Source organism: Centropristis striata, chromosome 18, assembly GCF_030273125.1.
Source record: "Centropristis striata isolate RG_2023a ecotype Rhode Island chromosome 18, C.striata_1.0, whole genome shotgun sequence".
Lineage (NCBI taxonomy): Eukaryota > Metazoa > Chordata > Actinopteri > Perciformes > Serranidae > Centropristis > Centropristis striata.
The window spans coordinates 25599793-25615499 of record NC_081534.1 but is presented as its reverse complement, the minus strand read 5'-3'; the positions used below and the strand labels follow the sequence as shown (position 1 = coordinate 25615499).

General features: G+C 40.0%; 1 protein-coding gene across 2 annotated transcripts in view; it reads right to left on the bottom strand.

Moving 5' to 3' along the window:
* Positions 1 to 15707, bottom strand: part of jag2b (jagged canonical Notch ligand 2b) — a 63003-nt gene that overhangs the window by 22622 nt on the left and 24674 nt on the right. For both annotated transcript variants that reach the window (XM_059356272.1, XM_059356273.1), the window contains exons 4-9: positions 10495 to 10752; positions 7881 to 7941; positions 4206 to 4336; positions 2146 to 2265; positions 1369 to 1482; positions 309 to 422 (exon numbers count right to left, since the gene is read on the bottom strand). In XM_059356272.1, the coding sequence (XP_059212255.1) occupies positions 309 to 422; positions 1369 to 1482; positions 2146 to 2265; positions 4206 to 4336; positions 7881 to 7941; positions 10495 to 10752 (798 nt within the window). The remainder of the gene's footprint in view (positions 1 to 308; positions 423 to 1368; positions 1483 to 2145; positions 2266 to 4205; positions 4337 to 7880; positions 7942 to 10494; positions 10753 to 15707) is intronic.

Genomic DNA, 15707 nt, shown 5'->3' with positions numbered 1-15707 from the left:
TAGCTCATAAAGTCATTGAGAAAAACACGGCCGTGCAGCTGCCAGCTCGTCCAGGATATTGACAGCTTGTACTCTGGCAGCGGGGCTCGGGTTGCTGGTTGCCAAATTTAATCCAAAAACATATATCCTAAACACTCAGCGTCTCAGAGGGCATTTTATTTGTATTTGGAAACGGAGCAAATGGGAAAGAAAATGCAAAAAACACGTTTCCCTGAAAAAAATGAAATCCCGAACACATGAAATGCTGTTTATTTAACAGCCTCTGGTGATAAAAAATGTGTGTTTATATTGAAAAATGTGATTCTCACCTATCTGGCAGGTCTTTCCCTGCCACTGTGGAGGGCACACGCACTCGAAGCCGTCCTCCAGGTCGATGCAGGTTCCACCGTGAGCACATGGACTCAAGGCACACTCATCCAAATCTGAGAGGAACACAAACTCATTAGCTGTGTTTCCATTAGAGTCATCATCAGATCCATCCACCATAAAAAAAACTTGTCAAAGCTCACCTCTTCAGAACTGCTTTTACTGTAACACCAATGCTGTTGATTTTAATTGGTTTTATTTGTAACTGCATTTTAACTGTGTTTTAACTGTAATACCCTGTAAAGTGCTCTATAAATAAAATGCATTTATTATTATCATTATTAGAGTCAAAGCAAATTTGGGTGGCCGTGTATTACTGTAGGCTAATCCGTCAGTAAACAGCAGAAGAAGAAGAGAATGCTTGAGAGTGAAAAAAACAACAACAAAAAGAAACAAAAAAAGATGTTGCTAATTGGACAACATGAGAGAAAATGGAGAGAAGTCTTCAGGAATTGGATTAAGTTGGTCAACTTATAATTGTTTTTCATGTCAGAGCAGAAACAGCTGATCAGTCATGTGGGTTAAATTTTCGCTACGTCAAAATGTATGCATGGAAAAGTTGTTGCCATGTCCCGTTTAGTGCATTAATTATTTTTGCCGAAAAAGACCAAAACCACCTCAAGCGAATGTAAAAACTTTCAGCCACTTCTTCAAAAGTTGTATCGAATTTTGGTGTTTACATCAAGCTTTTCTCATGCAAATCTTCAAAAAGTTCATAGAAATGCAATGATAGAAACACAGCTTCTCTCTGCTTCGTTTTAACTACATGCAACATTTGAAGAAAATGTTGGACTTGAGTTAGACTCTAATGAGATGATGGTGAAAGAGGAAAAAAAGAAGAGAGGATAGGCAACATCTCCAAATGAAAGTGAGCAGATTCAGGGTGTTTTTGATCAGAAATATCACCAGAAAAGGTGTTGAAGTGGAAAGAAAAAGGAAGTGAGAGTGAAAATATGTAACTGGATCAGCTCTGAAGGAGTGGAGATGATTAAAGTGACTCACTGTTGGCACAGGTCAGACCCTCCCAGCCCGGCGGACACTGGCACTGGAATCCTGTAGGAACCTCGTGACACGTACCTCCGTTGGCGCAAGGGTTAGAAACACAGGCGTGCTCGGCTGATGGAGAGAGGGAGGGAGAGGGAAGAAGTCAAACATTATTCTTTGTTCTTATAGATTTAGCTTTTCATTTCAAGTACTCTCTGCAAGACCTCCTTTGATATATTTTTCCATGCTGCCACACATTTTCTGACCTTAATATTCTTTAGTAACAGACTTAAGAACATGTATGTACACACACACACACACCCACACACACTTAATTATAGATCGTTTAAATCTTGTTTTAAACCCGTCAAAAGCTCTCAGAGCCCAAGAGGACATCTTCCAATGTATTTTTTTATTCGACAAACAGCCCCAAATTCAGTTTAAAATGATAAATGCCAAATAAATGTAGCATTTATTCACATCTGAGAAACTGGAAACAGCAATGTTTTGGAATTTTTGCTGTATAAATGACTTAAAACAGCATTTCCACAGGTTCCAACGAGATAAACTTGAAAACCATTTGAAGACAATGAATCCAATGCTCTTATGCTTTTTAAGACTTTTAAAGGACCCACAGAAACCCTGTAAAATTACTTTTAATACCGTCTTTACCTTAACTTTTTTATGTAACCTGCAAATTACGTCACAAGAATCACAAGAGGAGATATTGAGCAAAAAAAGGGCACCGCATAATAAACATCCACATTATAGACAGTAGTGTGTGTTCTCTCTCACCTATCTCACAGTTCTTCCCAGAGTATCCTTGTGGACAGGCGCAGCGGTACTCGTCTGGTTCAGTGTTCATGCAGGTTCCTCCGTTGACACAAGGCTGATGGCGACCACAGTAATTCAGATCTGGAGGACAACAAATGTTTAGAGACACCAAGAGACAAATTAAGTGATAAGTAAGTCATGAAAACATCCATCGTGCCTGAATCCTCTGCAGTAACAACTCAAATGTTTGCTTCCCAATTGTAAATACAGCCCTGCATCAATGCATCATGTTTGTCTATATGCAAATGTGCCGAAACTGTGAACTGAACCTTTTAACTATGTTGTATCAAAGCAATTTGTGATTGAACTGGGAAGTGAAGTGTTGAATAAGAGTTGTGGGCTGGTTGCGTTAACTAGTCAGGATTGTATTCATAATGAGGTTCATTTTAACCAAATTTCTAGAAAATCAGCTAGAGAAAATTCTAATTAAAGTCAATTTCCCTCCACTACAGTCATGTGAATATTAGAGGTGGGGAAATAGAGATAAACATCTAGTGATGCCAATTCTCCAGATGGGCGCCATTCATTTAAGGCATAAGAAGAGGGCATTGTTACTGTGTTGTACTAAAAACAATTCTTTGTCTGTGATTGGGACTGGGAATTGAAGTGCTGAATCGTAGTTGTGGGCTGGTAAAGTTGCATTAACTAGTCAGGTTTCAATTCAAATATGGAGTTAATTTGATCCAGATTTCTAGAAAATCAGCTAAACAAACCTCTGATCAAAGTCAATATCAATCCACTACCCTCATGTGAATGTCAGAAGGTGGGAGAATCAAGATAAACATCTGCTGATGCCAATTCTCCAGTTTGGCGCCTTTAAGTTATGGAAGAAGAAGAGGGCCTTGTTATTATGTTGTACCAAAAAAAAGCTATTTTATTGTCGGTGATTGAACTTGAAAGTGTTGAAATCAGAAATGTGGGCTGATAAAGTTGCGTTCACTAGCCAAGTTTCCATCGAAATGCAGGGTCAATTTTAACAAAATCTCTAGAAAATCAGCTAAAGAAAATATGAATTAAAGTCAATTTCCATCCACTACCATCATGTGAATATCTGTAGGTGGGAAAATCAAGATGGTGATGCCAATTCTCCAGTTTAAACTATTGCAGCAGAAGAGGAAACAATGAGATGACATGATCAAAAGAGCCCTTGTCAAACCTGAAATGACTGAATATGTATAAAACATAAAGTAAATATGGTAGTAATGTTCCTTTAATGTATTAATTTGAGGCCCATTCAGCCTCCTCATCTCTTAAACTGGATCTGTGAGATAACTCTTCACTTGTTTCACCATTTTATCCCGTTGGTGCCGGGAGTTCCCAGAAAGCTTGTCGGGATCTTCACTCTGCAGAGAGCACCAGCTGTCAGCTTTGACAGGAAGCACAGAGTGTTTTTACAACCACTCTGCTGCTCTTCATCATGATGGAGGATTTTACAGTATTTACAGGACACGGCCAAGTGGTTAAGTTACGTTTATCGGTTGGTTTTAGACTTTTCTTCTTCTGTTTGCGGTGTTTTTTCCACCCTACTTGATCCCTGCGCACCATCCTTAGGCTAAAGGCCAGGTCAGCCTAAAGGCTGGTAAATAAAAGAGCAGGGATCTGTCTCCACTGGGGATCTTAGGACCCATTCTCATCCCCCGAAGAGCCCTCAGTGACGAAGGGATGTGGGGGGATCGAGTGTCCCTGCTGCTGCTCGGATCACACAGGCAGTAAAACTATCCAGCTGCTGTTCTCAGGCAGAGGGAACTCAGACCTCATATGAAGGCACTTTAGGGTGCCTTTAAACGTTTTTTTTTGTTTTTTTACCATGTTCCAGCTTGCAAAACAATATAATATCTGAAACAAGCTTTTATTCTGAGGATTATTTTCTCACTGACAGCTAAAGTCAGGCAGGTTTCGCTCAATTTCTACTGATTGAATCCAGCCAACTATAGCTTGAGGGGACATGCAGGATTTAGAGGAACTCCTTTGCCAGCGTCTTGTGTGGCAGGAGGTAAAAAGCCTCAAAAACTATTCCGTACCTTTATCGCACAGCAGGCCGCCCCAGTTCCTCTCACAGTTGCACTGCCACTGGATGTTGCAGGTCCCGTGGACGCAGCCGGGGTACAGCACACATTCGTCACAGAACTGGCCCTGCCAGCCGTAGTTACACCTGCCAGACACAGAAACATCAGTCATTTCACTCATATCTTTTACCTGCTCTTTGAGAGATCCTGGGCGGTCCTTGACTAAAGAAAAACTTAGCCTGCTAACATTCATACATTTTTGTCAACCAATAAATTAGTGGATTTATTCGAAAAATCTGTAAAACTGAGATTCTCCACAAAAATCATGCAAAAGAGCAACACTTTAAATCTTGTGCCTACTAAAAGTGTGCCAATTCAGTTTCTTGAAAATATTCAGCGTCATTTAGCAGGAAAAACGCAAAAAAACAACTAATTGACTGAAGAAATCTTAGTTGACTTAGACCAAAACGACCGATTAGTTGACTAATTCCTTATGACAACTGGAAAAACATAAAAAGTCAAACATTTATTTGACAGTTTTTACACAAGGGAGATTGTTTAGGGCTTGAAAAACATGACAATTACCTTTTGAAAAAGGGGATGCTCACAGTATATTCAGTTATCTTTTTATTGCACTTCATTTGAACTATTTTCACTTTGTATTGCAACTGCTGCACATCAATTTACCTTAGGAAAAAAAAAATGTTTTTCTTATCTTATCTTTTGGGAGAAAAACCAGGTTGAATTAATTTTGGAAAAGTTCCTACTTCTGTCATGCAGGTATCCAGAAGAAATAAAGCCAAAGAAACCTGATAAAAGCACACATGATCTGCGACTCTTACTGGATTATCAGACACTTCAGTTTTCTGTTTTCTGACGGCTCATTATGAGCTTAAGGTCTGTGCTTAAATCCACTTCGAAGCTGCCAAAAAAGCCAAAACCAAACCAATCAATGTACTTGTTTGATGCACGAAACATTTATTAAAAAGTCTGTGCAAAGAGGCATTGATCCAGGGTTCAAACCACAGAGCTGCAGGAGCTAATAATGTGCAAAAGAGGCTCAGAGAGTCAACTCGTGGTCGACTTGAGCCCCCGGGTGCAACCTGCCCAACAGTGGAAACATACCTAATACTGTATCTGCTCGTGTCGACCTATCCCACGGCCTCCTGCCGACTAATCTTAGTGGAGGGTGACATTCCAGGGCAGGAGGGGTTAAGAATACTTCCAGCGGCTCCTGTGCTCGGGTTGGAGTCTGCGGCTGAAGGCTGTGAGGTCGGTACGCTGGTTCTGAGAGCGAGCGGCCGGAGACAACTGTGTGTATGCAGCGTATACGTGCACCCGCCTGCAGCCTCATGACAGCGCTCGGCTGCACCGAGGCTGTCGGTGTCGTCCAGACAGCTGTCTTGTCAATTGACTGCTATTTTGAGTCTCCTGCAGACGGCACCGCTGTCTCTCTGAGAGACGAGGCCTTCAGAAATCTCTGCCATTCTCAGCCCGAGGGGGGGGGGGCGGAGGGGCATCGGAGAATACTTGGCATGCTTCTTCCCCTGTATATGATTAGCTTCAGAGGGTCTGACAGCAATGTAGCAATAACACTAACAGAAGTTTGGCAAGGAGAGTCGCTTACTGCTGTTTAAGCTTTAACCCTCTGGACCCCAAAAAAACTGCTGTCAGGTTTAAATGGCATGTTTTCTTTAGGAAAGATTGCCAAAATTAGACTATTTATCATAGACAGAAACTATAAAAACAGAATTTTTTGTTGGATTTTCAACCTTCTGATGGTTCTTGAACTGATCAAGTGTGACTTCCATCAGTAAAAGTCACCAAATCTTAGAGTAAAATAGTGATATTTCATCAAAATCGCTTTATTCTACATGTCTCTTTTAAAAATCTACCAAAATGTAACCCTTTGCATTAACCAGATCTTGTAAAAACATTACATTTTGCGTTCCTTGGTGCTACTGTGAAGCCTTGAATGACTCGGCTGAGACAGACAGTCATGTGACAAAAATTCTGTGAAAATGATCTGAACTGCAGGTTGTTGCACAGTGCAGAGGAGAGAGGCTGTAAGTTGCGGTTGTAAAAATGTGGAAAAAATGTGTTTTAAGTCCCCATTTTATATTTCAAGATTGATAACAGTTGTGGACCCTTGTAAAAAATGTTGTATATAGATTTGTCCCCCCCAATTTTTGTCAAATAATTTAAGACATTGTACCTATGTTTTTTCTCCTTTTTTAACGGCATTGTAACTCTGTTATACTGTATTAAAGACATTTGACATTTCCTACTTCTAGCCCCGTTATGGTGTTTTCATAAAAGTGCAGGACTTATCTATTGCAAAGGACAATAAGGCCACAGTGAGTAAAATGTGACAGGAGTAAACAACAGTTTGGGATTCGAAGGGTTAAAGTATCAAAAGAGGCGTTATGTGGTTTGATTCTTGGCTTCATTCACATCGTGATTACTCAACGAGCCCTTGCGGCTGTAGGCGTGATGTTTCTTCTGAGTTGGATTCCAACCTCTTGGCACTTTGGCATGTTAAAGTTTGCAGCGCGTTCAGAGTGGTGAAAAATGTTGTTACATTGCTTACCCAAGTGATTGTTGGGACAGGGCAAGCCTCTGACGGATATGCCAGAACAGGCCTAATGTGTGCTAATAAAAAAGCCTCAATGCTGCAGAAGCGGCGCAACAACAGGCACGTACCGGCTTTTGTGTTTCTTAAAAGCCCGTGGCAAAGGAGGCAAAGAAAAGAGACAGGGAAGGATTTAATACCAGCTTTCTGTGACCCGAGGCTTCATTAAATTCATGCCACTGCAGGAAGATTCTTTACTGCTGCTCTTCTATTCATGTCACTTTTCCTGTTGACTGGGACTTGACATTTGGGAAGAATAAGCCGCTTCCCTCTGTTGTCTGTCTGCCCGCCGGAATAGGGACACTGATCGAGGCAGACGCGAAAAAATGTGAAGCAGTTTCCTAAAACTGGTCATCCCCCTGTTAGTCCTCGGCTCCGAGCCAAGCCCCGTTTCCTAATAATGGAAGAAGTGTCTCTTTCCATCTGGCAGGTGGGAGAGGGGGGTTTTACAAATGACGACGGGATGCACCACATCCTGGAAACGCGGACCTATGGGGCCTTTCTACGTCACTTTATCTAACTGTCATTTCCACTTTGGGAAATGTACATTACACAGTGGGATATTAATTTCCCTTCCTGCCCCCTGCCCTTCAAGGAGGACTGCAATGCGGATGGGGAGGGGATATGACAATTCCCAGCACGTTTACCAGTGGTCAGATTCACACACCGACGGCTCCCTTTTTCAGCAGAGCTGATGAGATGCTTGGTATTCTGTGGAGGATTTCAGGTGGCTAAAAATACGAGGAGGCAGCCGCGGCTTTGCCCTTTTCTTCTGAACCGAGGTGGAGATGCCCACGAGGGAAGATAAAAAGGCTGACACAAAAAAAAACAACAGGCTACGACAAGTGAAGGTGCCTCCGTTTAGAAAATCATTCTTTGTGTCTTTCATTTGTTTTAGCTGCACTTTTTTGGTCTAATTTTTGTGACTGCAGGTGTCCTTTTTCATCTGTTACAGAAACCGCAAACAAATCTAACTGCATGTGAACACAAAGCACCAAAAAAATAAAAAAGGGACAGACATTAAGAGATAAATAGACAGATATTCCTGCTAATCTTACTTGCATTCCCCCGGGACGGAGCAGCCGCCGTGTAACAGGTTGCAGCCTTGCTTGCAGATCGCTGAGAAAAAAAAAAAAACATACAACAGAGAGAAACATTGGTTAGGAAAACAAGATCAACGATTATTCTGCTGTTTTCTGGTTTCACAGTATTATAGTCTATGGTATCACACAATTATCAATAATACCAGTTATATCAGTTGCAATGACCCCTAAAGGGATGAAATCAAATGTTTTATCATAATTGAAACCATTTTGTTTTTAAAAATGGAAATATGTGCAAAAAGTCTCCCTTCTAAAAAAAAATATTACAGTTGATCCTATTTATTTTTATTGTATTTATTTTTATTTATTTATTTTTTATTTTTTTTAGAATATCTATTAACATATATGTATATTTATTTAAGTGTATATATTATCTATAATTATTTTAATTATTTATCTAATTTTTTTAGTATATTTTTTCATTGATTTTACTGCATTTTTTTAAATTTCAAAAAATGCATGATATCTCCAAAGTCAATGAGTAAGTTAATAATCATGATCTTAACATTGTATAAAGTAAACCTATATATATTTTGTATACATTTTTTTTTCTTCTAAAAATCACCCAGAGAGACATGGGGAGGCTGCGATATGTAAAGGAGGGAGGAGCAGCTCATTTGTTTGCCATCTCTCTAACAAGTGCAACAAGACGTGAGAATTCATGGCACCCTGACCGGGCCGGGGGGCGAGGAAGGGACAACTTTATAGCCTGCATGTACAACTCTACCCCCTCTTAAAAACAACCCAGCCCCTCTCCTCCCCCCTCCCCTCCTCCTTTCACCCTTCGTCTTCTGAGGTCAGTTGGGTGATTTATTGAGGCCCCCCACTCTCTCTGACACCACCCACAAGCTCGACCCCAACACCGCTACGTTCAAACATCAGCAGGCAGAACCATGCATTTATAACACTGCACTTTATAAATGGTGCATTGCTTTGGATTGAAATTATGTCACCTTTGTCAGATTACATACTCAATTTAATTGGCTACAATGTCAACATACTGCACAGATGTTAATAACACAACTTTACACTTGCAGCAAATAATCTGAGCACTTTTCATGCTTTATAATTTAAAAATAGGGCTGTAACTAATGATATTGTTAAATGCATGATCCTCTGATATGATTAATTATGCTCATAGTTAACTGTAGCTGGCTAGCCTATACTGAAGCTTTGTTGATGGAAAAAAAGTATGACTGGAACTAATAATTATTTTTGATTCATAGTTTTGTCTATGAAATAAGGAAAAAAATGGGTAAAAATGGCCTTTAAAATATCCAAACGCCAATGGAAATCTCTCTAGATTTTTTGCTTTTGACCAACAGTCCAAAACCATGGACAAAAACAAAAACATGCTGCAAGAAGCTCATGATAAAGGGGGACAGGTTTACAGGGGACGTGGAAAAGTGATGCACAAGTCTGGGACATGCAGCACTTGTTAGGTTATGAAGCTATTTAAGTCGGCTACCTGTCTGTGGGGTTGGAGATTTCACTAAAATGTACATTTTTGGGTTTTTTTTTAACATTACGACCCAGTGATTCAAATATTACTGTAGATATCTGCTGTTAACTTGCCATTAGCACTGATTTTATGTGAATCATGCAATCACAATGACCGATAACCGACTTTCAGAAGCCACGAACGACAAAAACAATTTTGTCCCAGCCGTGTGCATCCATTTTTAGTGTCCCTGAAGTCTCCATCGCTTCTCTACTTACTGAGCTTCCTCTAAATGCTGCAGACGTATCGGTAGTTGTGACTATTTGCATACAGTTTCATAATTTCTTAAGTTGCATTGAGCTCTCAGGACCACTGTATAAAACTGACATTTATTCAGTTACTATCAAATGTAGCTGAAATGTTTGGTGTTACTGTTGAATGACTAACATGATCCCTCAATCCTAAAAGTAGTAGCTCATTACTTCTCTCATCACTAAAAAGTTGCAGCTTTTAAATGGACACAACCAATGCTTTTCATTATTTAGAGCAGACGTGGGCATTAGGCGGCCTGGGGGCCACATCCGGCCCACAGGCTGTCCGTGTCCGGCCCTCATAAGGTTACCAGGAAATTAGAAATCAATACAACCATGGTGCTTTTATTTTGAAGGCAATGGACGAGTTACCTTGTTTCCTTATCAAAAACACTTATTGCTTTTTTGCATATAGTCAATAACTTGCTGGTTTACTGCATAACAGACATGCTTTATATTGTTTTTGTTGTTTGAACGTATGTTGTGTTTAAAATAAATGGAAAAATTAAACAATGATTGGAGTTTTTACTGCTATATTTGAGTTACTACACATTAACAGTCTTATCATAACATGTATTCTTACCAGTAGCAGCTCAAAACCAGATAATTTACTGCTTTTCCTAAAGCCATGAAAAAGTTTTGGTGCAGCCCTCCGCAACCTTCATAGTTTCTCATGTGGCCCCTTGGGAAAATTAATTGCCCAGCCCTGATTTAGAGGCTGCTCTGTGCACCGTGGGATGTGCTTGACGGACTTAATATGAACAAAATAACATTAAACTGTCTTTATGAGCTTTTATTGTGTAGGACATCAGCTCACCTGTCGTGCAGTCGGAGCCCATCCAGCCGTCCAGACACACCTGAGCCCCTGAAGGCTCGCAGCGGTAGTGTCCGAAGTAGTCGTCGCGAGGAACACACAGCTTGTTGCACTTGTTGCTGTAGTAGTTGTCGTCGCAGCGGACCCGGATGCGGTAGACGAGGCGAGCCACGGGGCCGTCGTGCAGGATGGTCTGCCACTGGTCGCCGGGGTTGATCATACCGGTGTGAGCGCTGCGCTCGATCAGCAGCTCCTCCTCAACTGGAACAAACAACAGATGAAGACAAATCTGTCAAGCTGAGAACACTTTGTTCTGATCTGGCCACAAGTGGAAGAACATAATTAAAGTGAGGACACAAACAACCGCTGGAATCTAACGAGTGAACCCACAGACATGACACTGAATGAGTACAGTGGTGGAATCTAACTCAGTACGTATTCTCTATATGTTCTGTACTTAAGTGAACTAAAAGCACCTTTATCCAATTTCACGCAACTTTGACTCCTCTACAGCTCAGAAAAATAAATATTGCTCATTTTACTCCACTTCATGAATTAACTTTATATTGGTGATAAAATGAGGAATGAATTAGGGCTGGGCGATGTATTGATATAAAAGATTTTTTTTTTCTTTTAAAAGTGATATGGAATTAGACCATATCACATATATCGACATAGTTCAATTTTTTTCTTTTATATACAAATACTGCCCTTAATAGGGTTTGTCATATTTAGTTCTTTTGTAATGTTTGTTATTCTTCTCCCATATAAATATATTTATTTCAGGAAAAGATTGGCTTATTTTATTTCATAGGCTATTTTTATTTAAATGTGCACTTTATGGAGCCTTGATTTAAAAAAAATACAGTATACAGTATTTATATTTTACTTAAATAAACGGTTTTAATAAAACTACTTGTGACATGTCATATTTGCTCTCACTTTGCCATAAAAATATCGTGATATATCGTATATCGATATTCAGCCTAAATATATCGGGATATGACTTTTGGTCCATATCGCCCAGCCCTCGAATGAATGTTTCCTTAATGTTGAGAAAATGTCTCTATTCTAGCTATATAAACCATTAAAAACCTAACATATATCATACAACACAAACCCTCCTCTCGGGCTGTTTATGGCTAGAAGAAAAATGTATTTTCGGCAGTGTAATAGCTATAATGCCATAAATCCTTTTTTAAACCGTGTACACAACGTTCGTCCTCTACTCTGTATAAACAGCCTGCAATTAAGTAAAAATTTGATCATGTGACTTTTGGTTTTCAGCCGAGTCATTCATTGCTTCCCTGTTGACAAGCACAGAATTTAATGATTTTAAAGGATTTGGTAAGTGCACAGTGATTTATTTTGGTAAGTAGAATTAAGCATTTTTTATGGAATATCCCATTTTTTAAGATTAGATTTGGTTATTTTTCCTGATGGTGACCGGCGGTCAGTGATAAATGATGCAGTTTACTTAATTTTCACTGATTTTTTGTCACATGATTGTTGGTCTCAGCCGAGTCATTCAAGGCTTCACAGTTGCACAGAGGAACTCAGAATTTAATGTTTTTTACAGGATGTGGTTTATGCAAAGGGTTCATTTTTGGCAGATTTTTTAAAGAGACATTTAGAATAAAGCGATTATGATGAAATATCACTATTTTAATCTTAGATTTGGTGACTTTTACTGATGGAAGCGTTCATCACATTTGATCTGTTCAAGAACCATCAGAACGAATAAATCCACCAATAATGTCTGTTTTTACAGTTTCTGTCTATGATAAATAGTCTAATTTTGGCAATTTTTCCTCAAGAAAACATGCCTTTTCGAGACATGTAGAATATTGCAATTTTGAAGAATTATCACTATTTTTGGCGACTTTTACTGATGAAAGCGATCATCACACTTGATCTGGTCTCAGAAAGATGAAATCCATCAATAATTTCTGTTTTTACAGTTTTTATCTATGATAGTATGGCAATTATGGTGATTTTTTTCTTAAAGAAAACATGCCTTTTAAACCTGTCAGAGGGTTAATGAGTAACATCTAACTTTTGCTTGGGCTGTTGTCCATTTAGGAACAGAAGATGAGACAAATCTGGATGGGTTAGTATCTTTGCAAAAGAAAATCACAGTCTGTGACACAGATTCAATGAGTCCTCACAACTGGGTTCGTTTTGTTTTTTTATCCCAAAGGTTGAAAACAATCTGAGAAGGCCCCAGCAGCCACTGCAGGCAGTAAGAAGATAAAAATGTGTTATTTGCGACACTGACATCAGACAATGAGGTGGAATCTCCTTTATTCTGATGTAAAGTCACTCCCTCACAGGAGAAGCAGGGCATTCTTATTCAGCAGACAGACGCTTTGATATCACATTATGTGTGTGTGCGTGTGTGGAAAGTACCCACTGAATTTTAAGTATGCAATTGAAATTCATTGTCTGCAAATTGATCTATTTTCTGGTGATAGCACTCATCATCGCCGGTGCCTCCGAGCCGCCTGCATGTGCACCGTCATGTCGGGAGGTTGCTACCATTTAGCCTCCAGCACGCCAACGCACGCATTAAACATTGTTTGCCTCTGTGGGGCTCGCCGCAGTGCCGGCTTCCAGAAAGAAAGCAATCTTTATCACAGTGGGATCGAAGCTGGCAAACAATCTCTTTGGAAATAGGGGGTCTGCGTTTTCCTTTTTTTTCTCTCTTCTCTATGGCTTTGGGCTGCAATGCACCATAGACATTTTGAAGTGAGCAAGCAGGAACACACACACACATACACACACCTTCCTCTGCTGGGGTACTGACACAATGTCAGACAGAATTAAGCAACAATAACAGAAATAACCCCCGGCAGTTGCCAGATAGAGAACAATGGGCTCCGGGCCCAAGCCGGGCTCCGCTACCTCGGTGTCTAAACACTGAGCCCGGCCGCCCAGTCCACTCCACTTCCTGCTCGATAAACACAAGGAAAACAGCCGGCTGCCTTTCCTGAGGACACAAGGGGGAAGGGACGAGAGGCACACTGGAGGACGTGACGCCGGAGGAGAGGAATCTCACTGACAGACGGACCAGATCGGCTCTTACGTAGGACGGGTGATGGAGCTGGTGCTGAGTCAGGCCAAAGAACTTCCAGTGTCTTCCAGTATGAATGTCAACATTTTACTTCTACAGATCACCTCAAGGGTTTACTGTCAGTTCCCAGCAGTTTTTCACTTGGGGTGAGATGCCGATAAAGACAACAGGACAAATCCACTACAACTACAAAATTAGTAGGTGAGGAAACAGAGGAAAGTTGACCATAATCACATAATACAGTCATGGAAAAAAATATAACACCACCCTTGTTTTCTTCAATTTATTGTTCATTTAAGGCCTGGTAGTACTAAAGGTACATTTGTTTGGACAAATGCAATGATAACAAAAATAGCTCATATGAGTTTAATTTAAGAGCTGATATCTAGACATTTTCCATGGTTTTCTTAATGATTCATTATTATCAAGAAAACCATGGAAAATGTCTAGATATCAGCTCTTACATTAAACTCTATTGTTATATTGGTCCAAACAAATGGTCCTTTAGTTGTACTAGGCATTAAAATGAACAAGAAATTGAAGAAAAAGGTTGGTCCAATAATTTTTTCCATGACTGTAGATATCCATGGATCCAAGGTTGTTGACTCTTTTGTCAGAGTTTGGTGGTTCTATGGTCAAAATTGCCGATATTAGGATGGTTCCAACCTTTCCAAAATTGTATACAATTATGATTATGATTTTGCCAGTAGGCAGAGATGTGACAGGATCTGAGCATGCAGATTCCACAATATAATCCTACAATGTCATTTTGGAGATGCTTTTATCCAGTGACAGTACAACACAAGCAATGATGTAGTCAAGAAAAAACACAAGGGTAAGTGCCATGGGTTAAGTTTGAGTCCAACAGGCACAAGTGCTTTTAGGCAGTGCGAGCGGTCAAGTGCAAACTCTTTTTTTCTCTTTTCTATAGTTCTCATCTGTGTAGATCAAGTGTGAAGGTCTTCAGTAAAGAGTTGGGTCTTCAGTCTCTTTTTAAGGATTGATAAGGACTCAGCAGATCAGATGGAGTTAGGAAGTTCGTTCCACCACCAACGAGATTCCTGTTTTTTCCGAGTTTGACTGCAAGGAATGGATGGATATCCACTCCTTGGCGCTCCTGGGTAGTTGACCAACTATAATAACTGCCTCATGATTGTATGGCTCCACAAACCAGTTAAGATGCAGTTTGCAACCACATCTGTCCAGACTCATGTAGCCATGACAGTAGACTTCAAATATGGACGTTGAAGCGAAGAAACTACAAATTCTCAAATTAGGATGCTTCACACACGTCTTCAACTACCTTCAAATCACCACAGATTTAAAGTGCGTGTGCAATATCCGACCCAAAATCTTCCATTTCTGAACTGTAGCATTGAATAAGTGTATTTTGCAGAATATTATGATGCCACAATGAAGTAGACCTTTTGAATATAAAATGTTTTCATCCTGTTGGACATTTGTGTGAAATTGTGTCATAATAAGTGTATTACTCTCTTCAGTTATGGTTAAAATGTATATTGTGAGGTCACAGTGACCTTCGGCCTTTGCCTTCCAAAATCTAATCAGTTCATTTTCAAGTCTGAGTGGGCCGCCAAATTTGAGGGAAATTCTTTCGAGGCATGCTGGAAATATCACACTTACAGGAATGGGACAAACAACCAGACTACATCATGTCTCTGGCCACGGCTTGGAAGCATGAAAAGCAAATATGTTTATGACAACAGGCTCGGTATTGAAAACACTGATATGCGGCAGGATTGGAGCATGCAGATTCCTGTTTTGTCTGCAGGAATTTGGTGCACATCCAGTTCTCGGTGCTACTGGGTAGTTAACTTAGAAACCACATGAGTGATGTTGTTGTCTGCATAACTATGAAATTAAATTCTGTGTCTGCTGATAATGTAACCGCTGGAAAGATTAAAATGTCACAACACAAACTTTAAATGCTTAAAGACAAGGCAGTTGTCTTCAATCTACTTAATAGTTCATACCAAAACTACTTCGTGAAGACTAGATGCTCCAAGTTCTTGTCTGTGGTTGACATCATAAAGCAGATTTGCATTTGCTGTAACTGAACATGCCATGATTTTGTTCTGCAAGCTCCGAAAAGTGTGATATTTTAGGTGTATGGATGAATAAT